General features: G+C 38.2%; 1 protein-coding gene across 5 annotated transcripts in view; it reads left to right on the top strand.

Moving 5' to 3' along the window:
- Positions 1 to 12,285, top strand: part of SEC24D (SEC24 homolog D, COPII component) — a 108,246-nt gene that overhangs the window by 13,543 nt on the left and 82,418 nt on the right. For 4 of the 5 annotated variants that reach the window (XM_060654294.3, XM_060654297.3, XM_060654298.3 and 1 more), the window contains exons 3-6: positions 2,235 to 2,364; positions 8,418 to 8,566; positions 9,811 to 10,086; positions 10,328 to 10,458. In XM_060654294.3, coding sequence (XP_060510277.3) covers positions 2,235 to 2,364; positions 8,418 to 8,566; positions 9,811 to 10,086; positions 10,328 to 10,458 — 686 coding nt within the window. The remainder of the gene's footprint in view (positions 1 to 2,234; positions 2,365 to 8,417; positions 8,567 to 9,810; positions 10,087 to 10,327; positions 10,459 to 12,285) is intronic. The other variant, XM_060654296.3, reaches the window with a different exon arrangement.

Raw genomic sequence — 12,285 nt, 5'->3', positions numbered from 1 at the left:
AAAAATGTGGTGTTATAAGACTATTGGGGTGCCTGAGTGGCTTAGTCAGTTAAGTGTCCGACTCTTGATTTCTGCTTAGGTTCTGATCTCATGGTTCGTGAATTTGAGCTCTGAGTCAGGCTCTGCTCTGTCAGCTGGGGATTCTCTCTTTCCCTCTCTCTCTGACCATCCCCATGCTTGCACTAGCTTATTCTCTCTCAAAATAAATAAGCATTAAAAAAATATTGTTTTTCTTCTTAGTATATAAAAAATTGCTAAGTAAGACTGTGACTATAAAATTAATAAAACATTTTTCTTAAGTTTGAGGAATCCTGTTTTAAGAAAATAAAACCTTTTTGAAAGTTTTGATAATATTCATGAATACAACCATTTCACTGGTTGTATTACATTCTGTATTACCCAAGCATCTGAAAGCTTGCTGTCAAAAGTATTATGATGATAATATAAGAAACTTTAATTGGGCAACTACATGGTCATCCAGGTAATTCTCTTACTATCTGAGAGAATAAGCTCTCTAGAGGAAGATAAAAGAAGAAAGGAGATGTTGGATATGAAATACCATCATGAAATCAAGTGGAGGAGTGCATAGAAGCCATCTAGGAGGTCACTGATAATGGTGCCAGAGAGAAGGGTAGAGTCAAAAGTAAGTTGAACAAGAGGTGCCTGGGTGGCTCAGTCGATTAAGCATTCAACTCTTGGTTGTGGCTCAGGTCATGGTCTTGAGGTTCATGGGTTCCTGCCCTACACTGCGCTGTCAGTGCTGAAGCCTGCTTGAGATTTCTCTCTCCCTCTCTCTTTGCCTCTCTCTCTCTCAAAGTAAATAAATCAACTTAAAAAGAAAAAGTAATTTGAATGAGCTGGTACAAACCAAGCAGGTTGGAAGTGGAGAGAATAAAGACATATGTTGTCACAGATGATCTAATCGAAGCCTTTCATTTTGCAGTGAGGGAAACTGAGGTCTTTAAAGATAAAATTCTTACCCACACCGTGCATGTGTTAGTAAATGGCCACGTGGGGCCTTGAACTCCTCTGACCCACACTCAGTGATTTTTCTTCTGTACTGCAATTACTCTAGAAGAGAAAAATGTCTGCAAATGGTTCTAAAGAGAGACCTTTAAAGATCTATTTGACAAGAGCTGCTTGTAAATGAAAACAGTTACTGCCAGGAGCATTTCATCATCACAAGGGATCCCACCTTGTGTATGACTGAGTGTGATAACTTCAGCAGTTTAGCACCCAGCTATTTGGAATCTTAGAAGAATTATTAACTCTGAAGGCTTGCTTTGCCTTTGTTGGAAAAACAGATGCTACTTTCCTTTTGTTTTCCTCATGCTGTAATTCAAAGACATTTTCTAACTTTTGATTTTGGCTCAGGTCATGATCCCAGGGTCATGGGATTGAGCCCTGTGTCCGGCTCTGCGGAATGTGGAGTCTACTTAAGATTCTCTCTCTCTCTCTCTCTCTGCCTGCCCCTCTCTACACCTCCTGTGTACGTGCACACTCTCTCTCTCTCAAAAATAAAAAAAATAAAAATAATAAAACACAAAGGCATTTTCATAGAATTTTTTTCCCATAGTTAGAGTTAGGCTCTTTATGATACCTCATATTATTTTGTTGTTGTTGTTGTTGTTGTTTTTGGAGTTATTTTCTGAAATCCAGAATGGCATTTTTCATTGCATATTCTAGCATTCTTTGTGTGATTGTGTGTTCTATCAAGGTTTTTCTACCAAACGCAAGTTTATTTCTTCTGTTTTAGTTTCTGTTTATTTTATTTTAATTTTTTTTAATGTTTATTTATTTTTGAGACAGAGAGAGACAGAGCATGAGCAGGGGAGGGGCAGAGAGAGAGGGAGGCACAGAAGCTGAAGCAGGCTCCAGGCTCTGAGCTGTCAGCATAGAGCCCGACGCGGGGCTCGAACTCACGAACTGTGAAATCATGACCTGAGCCGAAGTCGGACGCTTAACCAACTGAGCCACCCAGGCGTCCCTTAGTTTCTGTTTAGTATTGAGATAATTCTCTTCTTTCTGCTCTCCTATCATTATGATGGTCAAATAACTATGGGAGAACCTGGTGTTGATAGGTCTGTGATGGTTAATGCAAATTTAAAGGAGAACTTGTCTTAATCCATTTTTTCCCCTCCTTCCCCTCCTAGTTTTCATTTTTAACCTAATGGCATGGCATCCTCTCTCTTTGCACATTCATACTCTTCTAAATTCATGCCCTTCTGTTGCAGGTATGATGAAGCCAGCAGGGCCTTTGGGGGCTGCTGTCCCTGGGGGGATGTTGCCTCAGGGCCCTTCACATCCTGGACCCCATCAGTTTGGCCAGAATGGAGCTCATGCCCAAGGGCATCCTCCCCAAAGGTGAGCTAGGTAGATTTCAACCCTCATTTGTATATTCTACTAAAATGGTCTCACAAGTCCCTTCTAAACTTGCATGTTTATTGATTGAAAATTTGACCTCTTGATTCTGCCCACACCCTTGAAAGGACTTGCTAGAAGACTGCCCTAGGAGACAAAGCATTTAGAAAAGGTAGGAGGGGGAAGAAAAAAACAATGCTAGTACATACTAAAAAATATATAAAAAATTACTTGTATCAATACCACATTTTAATTTTGGATTATATTCCTCTTGTTTTAGAGTTCTGTATTAATCTCTAATTCCTTCAGATGTCTATGGCCTGTATTCCCCAATAAATTTTAAATTCTCTATCCTCTTGAATCCTTCATAGAACAGATCTCAGTGCCAGTAGGTGCTTCATAAATATTTTAAAAATTAAATCAGATTGTGGCCAACGGTAAAAACTGGATTTGATGTGGAAGGTACACAGATGCCGATGAAGGATTTTTGCAGGACAATAGTAAAAACAACAGAGGAAATAAATCTTCTGTTTGTGTTTTTATAATGAATTCAGGAAGGAAAAAGTTGAAAGTTGGAGGCAGGCCTGAAGAAGCCACGATAGGAGATATAGGAGATATGTAGAGATGTGCACCCCACTGGGGACTGTCACCTGGGAGGGGAGCCAACATCACACCTTCCCTGCTGGAAGTCCCATTATTGTTTGTCCTGTGAGCTGCCACTGTTGAGACTCCTAGTGCCAAGCTGTATGTAGTGTTCACTTTGGAATTTCTCCAAGGGTTACCTGGAGGCTTCATTTCCCAGGTTCCTTTCCCAGGCTGTTAGGCTGTAGGGTTGGGTGGGAGGAGTAACCCCTCAGTGTGAATCTGGACCCTGCTGCTGCTGAAGCCATTTAGTTATCCTTTCAAGGAGCCTGAGAGTAGTCCCTGTTAGTGGGAAAACTCTCTGGAATTTTAAAAATCGGCAAGTTAATTCTCTTAGAGGCCATTGGTGAGGTTCGTACTTCCTGGCTCGTTTGTCATGATAACTTCTACCATTGGAACGGTTGCTGTGAGATACAGAGTGAAGGTTAATGCAGGAAACAGGATGAGTGAGTCTAAGTAATTTGGTTTACATGTGGTTTAACAAGGAACACAAAGTCAATGGACCTGACTCAGGACCTGAGTAGTCTCCTTAGCAGTGGTGGTGGGGCACAAGGATCAGAGTAGAAAGGCTAAGAACCAAGATGCCTTTTCCGGCTCAAAAAAACCAAAAAACAAAAAACAAAAAACAAAAACAAACTAGTTGTGTGATGCTGGTGAAGTTCCTGGGCCTCTAGGCCTCCTCATTTTCTTCACTTGTAAAATGTAGAAATAGAACTCCTAGTCCAGAATACAGAGGAGAAGATCTGGAAAAGTTTATTGTGAACTGCCAGCATTTCAGATTTTTTTTTTTTTTAAGAAGAAATGCAGAAATTAAACATCTGGTTTGAAGCTAAGAAAGCTTTTGGTCACTGATATTAGCCTTCATTGTATTGATCTTTTTGGTTCTTTCCATTTGTTTCACTTGAATTAGGTTCCTTAGAAATAAGTAAACTGTGGATTTTGCCATCAAGACAGACCTTCGCTGTGTGGTTCTGAGCTCAGCACAGAGTCTGGCACAGTGAAGAGTGTAGACTGTGTAGAGTCAGGACATGTTTGCTACTCTTGGCTGAGGCAGCTGTTCCTGAGTTCCCTCATCACAATTTTAACAGTAATAATGTGGTTGTAAGGATTTTGATGATTAATGCTTGCAGAGAATCTTGCATAGTGTGCAATGCCCAGGAAAGACTCAATATGTGTTAGCAGTTATCAGTACCATTTTCAGTGGATATAGAAAGTCTACTGTCTGTAGCTTGTCCTTCCTACTCATTCATTCTAGCTACTCATGACAACTTAACTTAGGAATTTGGTTTTATTGTGATTCCCAGGGAAACCTTGACAGATTTTTCCCCGCTCTCTCTACTATTTGCTTACTTCAACTTGAACTTGAATTAAAGATTGGAAATGGGTTTAAAAATGAAAAAGTCATGGAAAAGTCAAGTATTCAGACTCAGCGTCCATGTTTTCCATGTTAATTTGCCCTCATGGGACATATTTATGTGTATATAGTTAAATGAAAGGGCAAAGGACACAATGATTATGCAGGTGAATCACACAGGAATGGTCAGAGAGTATAGATGGCTCACGACATCTTCGTGTGACATCACAATTTCTTTGATGATTATAGCACTTCATAGGTGTTGTTTGTACTTAGAGAACCCATCAAAAAAATCTCTTAATTTTTACCATATCTAAACTGTCTACTAAAAACAAGATATAAATCAGTTATTATGTTGATTAAAATTTAAAAATTTATAATTTTTAGTTTTAAATATTGCTCCTTCATAGGCAATGCTTCATAAAATTTAAAAATCATACTTAGTCATTTGTTTTATTGATCTTGGCTGAGGCAGAATAAATGTCTTAAACGTGTAAATGGTACCAAAGTTATCTTCAAACTGTTACTGCTGGGTGGGATTAACCTAATGAATAAAATCTATAACTAAAAATCCATTTTTTAATTAGAAGAGGAAAAGTCAATTTTAAGTTATCTATTTTGATCAAAAAATGATAGATTGGGGTGGAGAGGGTATGAAGAGGAGACTCATCTTCCCCAGTTAAAGCTGATAGGGTGAAACCTGCTAAGAACTTGGTTGCAGTGAAAAGGAGGTATCAGGAAAAATAAAAGAAATAGTTGTTTTCTCTTTATTTCTTTTTTGTTTTCTTTTCTTTCTTCTTTGTGTGTGTGTGTGTGTGTGTGTGTGTGTGTGTGTGTAAAGCAGTGATGTTTGGTACAGGTTTTGTTTACTCTGTGGACTGAGTATTTAAAACCCAGGCCATTTTACTTCAGGCCAATCTTGAAAAATTTGTTATCTCCACATTCTAACAAACTTCAGCACAAAACTCACTACTTGAACAATTCATTGCAAACTTAAAAATAAGAAGTATTTGAAGTTGAACAGGCCACAGACAATGGAGTCAACTCTCCAGAGGGTTAGGACTAAACTGAGCCTAAATATTCATGTTTTTATTAACCCTCTGATAGTAACTCTTTATTGACTGCTGTTTTTGGGGGCACCTGAGTGGCTCAGTCGGTTGTGTCCAACTTCAGCTCAGGTCATGATCTCATGGTTTGTGGGTTCGAGCCCCATGTCAGGCTCTGTGCTGACAGCTCAGAGCCTGGAGCCTGCTTCAGATTCTGCCTCCCTCTTTCTGCCCTCCCCCACTCACACTGTGTTTCTCTCTGTCTCTCAAAAATGAATAAACGTTTAAAAAATTTTTTTTTGACTTTTGTTTGTTTTTTATGGTGAATCTGCCCTTTTCTGACATTCATTGAAACAGTAAATTAAAATATAGAATTGAATGTTTTCTTAGGCCAGAAACCTATTAAATGAAGGAATCAACAGGAGAAATATTTAAATCATAGGATTCTTAATTTTAACCACATTATATTTATAGCACAGAAGGGGATCTTTGAATTCTATCTGCTCATTTTTTCAGTTTGAAAGCTGAGAGCTATGGAGATTAAGTGGCTTGCCTATAGTCACACATCAGGGTCTCCAGGCTGGGAGCCTTAAGACCTGGATTCACACTTAAAACTCTGATACCTCCCTGCTGTGTGACCTTGGATTAACTAAGTTAGTAAAGAAATGAAATTGAAAAATATTAAACCATGTTTAGTATTTGTATGTTTAGGGGCTCCTGGGTGGCTCAGTCGGCTGAGTGTCCTACTTCAGCTCAGGTTATGATCTCACAGCTCATGAGTTCGAGCCCCACGTCAGGCTCTGTGCTGACAGCTCAGAGCCTGGAGCCTGCTTCGGATTCTGTGTCTCCCTCTCTCTCTGCCACTCCCCCACTCGTGCCATGTCTCTATCTCTCAAAAATAAATAAACGTTAAAAAATATATATTTGTATGTTTAAAATGTTCTGTTAATTTCTTTTCCCTTATTTATTTAGCCCTTTAATACTACTTTACTCTTAAGTAGTATTAAAATTGCTTTTAAAATTCAAATATGTTTAAGATTTATAACATTTAAGTTGGTTAGAAAAACAATTTATTTCTAAAGCCTCATTCCCAGGACATATATTAAGCAATGAAGGATAAGTGGCATTTATGGGTTAAAAGCATGGCCTAATGGTTGTGTATTCTCTCATTCTTTATTTTAAATCATCAGCCTTTTGTTAAGTTAAAAAATACTGAAGGTTGCTTGTGTTGTAACTTCCATTTGAAACATACTTCATCCTGTTTGTACTATCTATATAATAAATTATTCATATAATTTTATATTTTAAAAATATGATTAACATTTGTGAAATATTTGTGAATATATTTTAGATAATTTTTTTCTTAAGCAATTGAATAATGTCCCCCTGCACCCAATTTAACTGCCAGTTCTCAGTTCCTGCTTATTAGATCCAACTCCTATAACAATACCTCATTCTACATCTACTAATATATTCTTATATAGAATGTACATTCTGCCTGTGTGCAAGTATTTCATGTATGTATCTCTCATAACTTTTGTAAAAAGACAATACCATTTCTTCAAAAAAAGATTTTTAATCAGTGAATTTATAAAACATATTAAGACAATTCTTGAAATCATTTCTAAGTGACCAACAATATTTTAAATGTGTCAACACTAGAGTTATGTTTTGCCCTGCCTTTTTTACTCCTAGTGTCATTAATAAATTAGAGAGATAAAGGAAACTTTTATGTGAGAAGTTAACTTTTGTATTTTCTATCTTTATTCAGTTTTGTTACACAAATTATTTAAATCAAAAGATGCTTAATGTAACTGCGTTGGTCTGGTTTCAGTTTTTGGCAGGAGAGGAAATTGACAGCTTTGCTAAGCAATATTGTTTGGGCTAAAGTGTTAATCATTGTAACTTTATAACCCTTTATAACCAAGTATTTGCTATACGATAGCTTGTACTTTTACATAGAAATAGCATTTTGATCATCATCCATTTAACTCAAAGTGTGGGATATCATCATTCTGTAATATACTTAACACCATACAGCATAATGGTCTGAAGGTTAATTGTAAGTTTTGTTATAGTAATTATTCAGTTTAAGATATATGGAGGAAAATGACAGAAGAGAATTAGTGTGATGTTTTGGAAAGTGTGCTTGCTTAAGACCTAGGGAGAGGTTAGTCCTGGTTTTGTCACACACAAATTGTGGGACTTCAGGCAAGCCACTGGCCTCCCTCAGTGGCAGTGAAGGATGGAAGGCAAGAGCGTGGGCCACTCTGGATATAGTTTCCAGTTTATGGAGAAATTGAAATCAGAGTATACTATCTGGGAAATTTTCATTTAACATTTTTATTTAACACTCTAAATTAAAAGGAAGTTATAATGTAATTTGAAGGGAAAGCTTTAACTTTATTCAGCAGATGAACTACAATAGGAACACTGTTCAGATGGAATAAACATACAGTAAGTCCAAGCTAAATTAAAGGTTAAAGCATGGTGAAATTTTTAGATGAAAAAGAATGAATGACTTCAAAAGTTTTTACTGAGTTGTTCACTGTCAGGTCCTGTTTTGCAGGGAATGTCCTGATTGCTGAAATTAGTGTGCAGTTGACATTTTATTTTAAAAAGCTGGGTAGGGTATAAGGATAATGATCATAAAGATACAACTACAAAGCATTTTATTTTTCTAGTTTCCGTTCTGTTGATCATTAACCCTGGTATAGATAAGGCTGTGGTGGACTCAGCTTCCAACTGCATTTCCAAAGCTGGTTCTCTGTTTACATTAGGAATTTTTTGCTAAGTATCTTGACATGTTGAACCTGTGAGCATAGATATGAGATGATGTTACATGATTCATTTTAAGTTTACACTCAGATTAATTAAAGACTTAGCCTAAAATATCAGTCATTGCCCTAGTGCCCACAAGATGGGCTTATTTAATTTTACAAGTTTTTGACATTTGTTGTTTATCATTTCGTGTGAAACTATGATACTGTTTAACATTCTTTTTTCTCTCGTAGATTTCCGGGTCCTCCACCTGTCAACAGTGCAGCATCCTCCTATGCACCATACTCACCCTCTACACAATCATCTTATCCAAGTCCTGCCTCCACTTCATCCATCACCCAGCTGGGCAGTCAGCTCAATGCTATGCACGTCAACAGCTATGGTAACAGTTTCATTATTAGTGTTCACTGACTGTCTATTTCATTAGCATTTTTAATGAGGAAGGTTTTCTCCATCTTTAAAACGTACATAACTCTGGCACACCATACTGAAGTAATTTTTTTGACATTTTTATATAAATCATCTATTACGTATGGCTATAATTAATTTTTTTCCTGATGATGCTGCCATTTATTTCAAAATAGTTTGAAGACCCTCAGAAAACCTTATGTTCAATATTAGAGTAATAAAAAAAAAAAAACAAAAAAAATTTCTGACTTTACAAATAAACATAGAACAGTGAAGTTAAAATAAGAAAGGTGAGGCTAGGTTTAACCTTGTGTTGTTTATAATGGGGCCCTAAAATGAAAAATATAATACTCCTTGTTTCACAGTGTGTTTTGATTCTGTATTTAAATCATGAAAAGAATGGAAGCTCAGATGTTGTGAGGCAGAAAGGAGAATAATAGGAGAGAAAACAGTTACAGTACTGAGATTTGTATCAATAGAAATGCTGTATATTCCAAGTGTCATAGGAATCTTCACTGTAATAGGAGCATAGTCAGCCATTGATCTTGATGAAGAATGTTTCCATTACTTAAAGTTAGTTTTCTGGAAGTATCTGTTAAAAAACCCCTCTATTTCCTATCTTTTATTGATTTCAAGATGGATAAGTCTCCAGTGAAGCAACTAAATTTCACATAATCAGAAATAGAAAAAATAATCTGGTGTCACATCTATTTCCAATATGATTAGAAAACATGTTAGTGGCCCATCCCTTCTCCCTTGTTATTTCTACCTAATTCTGAAATCTATTTGACCAAGTCAAGCACAGGCCACAAATAATTTATTGAATGTATGAGTTACCTGGATCATGCTTGTTACATGATAAAATTTTCTTCTATATGATTTTCTAGATTTTGTACCAAAATACAATTCCTTAATTAGTGACATGTATCATGTAAAGTTAATGCAACATAGTTAAAATTCATCCCATTAATTTTCTCATCAAATGCTTTTACTCTTTAAAAATTCTCCAGTTGTGTAAAATGCCCCAAATAGCATTTGTATAGCTTTCTGAATGAAAATTCATCTTGTGGCAAAAAAAAAAAAAAAAAAAAGAAATTGGTGTATAAGTGTGCCTTCTTGTTTTATGTCAGGAAAAGAGGTGTCCCTGTTACATACTTTGTAGAAGTTGGAGAGTTGAGAAATTCAGTGTTCAGTGGTCTGGTCTTCTTTCTCACACAGGTTCAGGCATGGCTCCCCCTGGTCAGGGGCCCCCCGGCCCTCCACCAGCGCCTTCCTTCCAGGGTCCTCCACGACCTCCGCAGCCATCTATTATGCAGCCTGGATCTCAGGTTCTCCCACCACCACCCACCACACTGAATGGCCCTGGAGCCTCACCCTTGCCTCCGTCAACTCACAGGCAGGACGGGTTCCCCGGGCCTGCTCCTCTGAATACCCAGTACCAGCCCCCGCCTCTTCCAGGACAGAGCCTGGGCACTGGATATCCACCGCAGCAGGGTAAGCAGCTTTGCTCTGTGTTACTAGGCATCCATCACTTAACTTTTAAGGAAAGCTAGTTTTCGATTAGTGTGGCAAATGCAGAGAAAAGGGGAACCATAGATATTCACACTTAACTCTCTGCCTTTATATAATAAGATGAAAAAATGCAGCATGCTTGACTGAATAGTGTAATATGGTCAGTGAACACTGCATCTGGGACTTTGGGTTCTAGTCATTTCTTTTTTAAATTTTTTCCAAGCAGCCAACTATGGTCCCCAGATGGCAGGTGGGCAGCTCTCCTACCCAGGAGGCTTCCCTGGAGGTCCTGCACAGATGGCTGGTCCACCACAACTCCAGAAGAAGCTGGATCCTGACTCCATCCCCAGCCCAGTAAGTGCTCTCTCTCACTCCCACCATCTCCCTCACAAAGGACCATTCTTTATTCACTGTCTCGGAAACTCTTCAGTTTGTTAGCATTTATCCTGTCCTTTATTGTTGAAGCACAATACCCATCACATAGAGGCTTCCTTCTTTATGTATGGGGGTGGGGAAACTGGGTTCTGGCATATCAGGGATCTCCATCACAGAAAGCCTGTGTAGATTTTTGTTGTTGTTGTTATCACATAAACTTAACAATACTATTGATGTTTATGTTGGCATATATTAGCAGTGCTTATTGATTGTTTAATGAATAATTAGTAGAGTATATAAACATACTAGTTTAAATAAATAAAGGACCCTTTTCAATAAGGGTAAGATACCCATAGGAAGTGGAAGCACAAGGTATTTTACATTTTGCCTATTGAAAATTGTTCTATATAAAATTAGAGCTATAACTTCATTCTTCTCCATCCAAGTGATTTTCTTTGGAAGATTACTCTTTCGTAACTGTATCAGTCAGCTTTTATTAGGTTATTCTCCATAACACACAATCCCCAGTTTTACTTCCAAACATGAAGATTTATTGATTGCTTAGGTGACCTGTAGGCTGTAGCAGCTGCAGTTTGGCTTTAGGTGCTGCTCTGTGTGTCCTTATCATTCCAGAAACCAGCATGAAGGGGAATCCTGTGTTTGGGACATGTTATTATCACGAGAAAGGGAGAAAAGAAAGAGAACTGGCCAAAAGGTGCAAGAATTCTTAAAATTTTTGCTCAGATGTGGTACATGTCACAACCACTCACATGCCTTCGGCCAAAGCAAGTCATGACAAAGCCCTGGGTCAATGGGGCAGGGATGTATACTCCTGCTTCAGGAGAAACTGCAAGTCTGTATCAATGAGCCCATATGTATAGTCCTTTTGGAAGAATAATGAAATTGATACAGTTAACTTGGGTCTTTGAAGTGGTTCTATAAACATGAGTAGAAAAAGTTAGAGATAGCCCAAAGAGTACAAAGAGCTACCGTATTAGCCAACTTTTGCTATGTGATAAACCATCACCAATCTTAGTACCCTACAGCCACTATTTATTAATACTCATGAGTCATGGGTCCTCTGGGCAGTTCTGCTAGTCTGGGCCAAGTTCAATGGATTTGGTCTGGGCTTGCTTGTGCACCTGGGGTCAGCTGGAGGGTTGGCTGGAACCTGAATGGCCCAGGATGGTATATTAACTCTCTGTGGCTGCTGTGTCAAATTACACAAACTGGATGACTTAAAACAATAGAAGTTTATTCTTTTGTGGTTCTGGCGGCCAGAAGTCTGAAATCAATGTGTTGGCAGCGCTGTGCTCCCTTGAAAGGCTCTATAGGAAAACGCATTCCTTGTCTCATCTAGCTTCTGGTGGCTGCAGGCATTTCTTGGCTTATGGCCACATTACTTTTATTTCTGCCTGTGTCATCTTGTCGCCTCCTCCTCTTCTTTGTGTCTTCTCCTCTTGCCATCTCAAAACTCTTTCTTCCTCTCCATGAGGAAGTTATGCATGATCCTTTCATGGCCCACCCAGGTAATTCAGGAGAAGTGCTTGTTTTGAAGACTCTTAATCTAATCAGTTCTTTTACCATATCACAGGTAATAGTCAAAGGTTTCAAGGATTAGAACATGGACATATCTTTTGGGAGGGCCACCACTGATGGTGTTATTCATGTGCCTGGTACTTGGACCCATTTGTTAGTTGGGAATTCTTGGGCTGTGTTACCAAGCAGGCTAGCCTGGGTTTGTTCATGTGACTGTGGGAGAGATCTGAGAGGGAAAGTAGGAATATACAAGGCCTCTTGAGGCCT

This window comes from Panthera onca, chromosome B1, assembly GCF_046562875.1.
Source record: "Panthera onca isolate mPanOnc1 chromosome B1, mPanOnc1 haplotype 2, whole genome shotgun sequence".
Taxonomy (NCBI): Eukaryota; Metazoa; Chordata; class Mammalia; order Carnivora; family Felidae; genus Panthera; species Panthera onca.
Note: the sequence above shows the minus strand (reverse complement) of the source record. Positions and strands in the feature narration are given on the sequence as shown.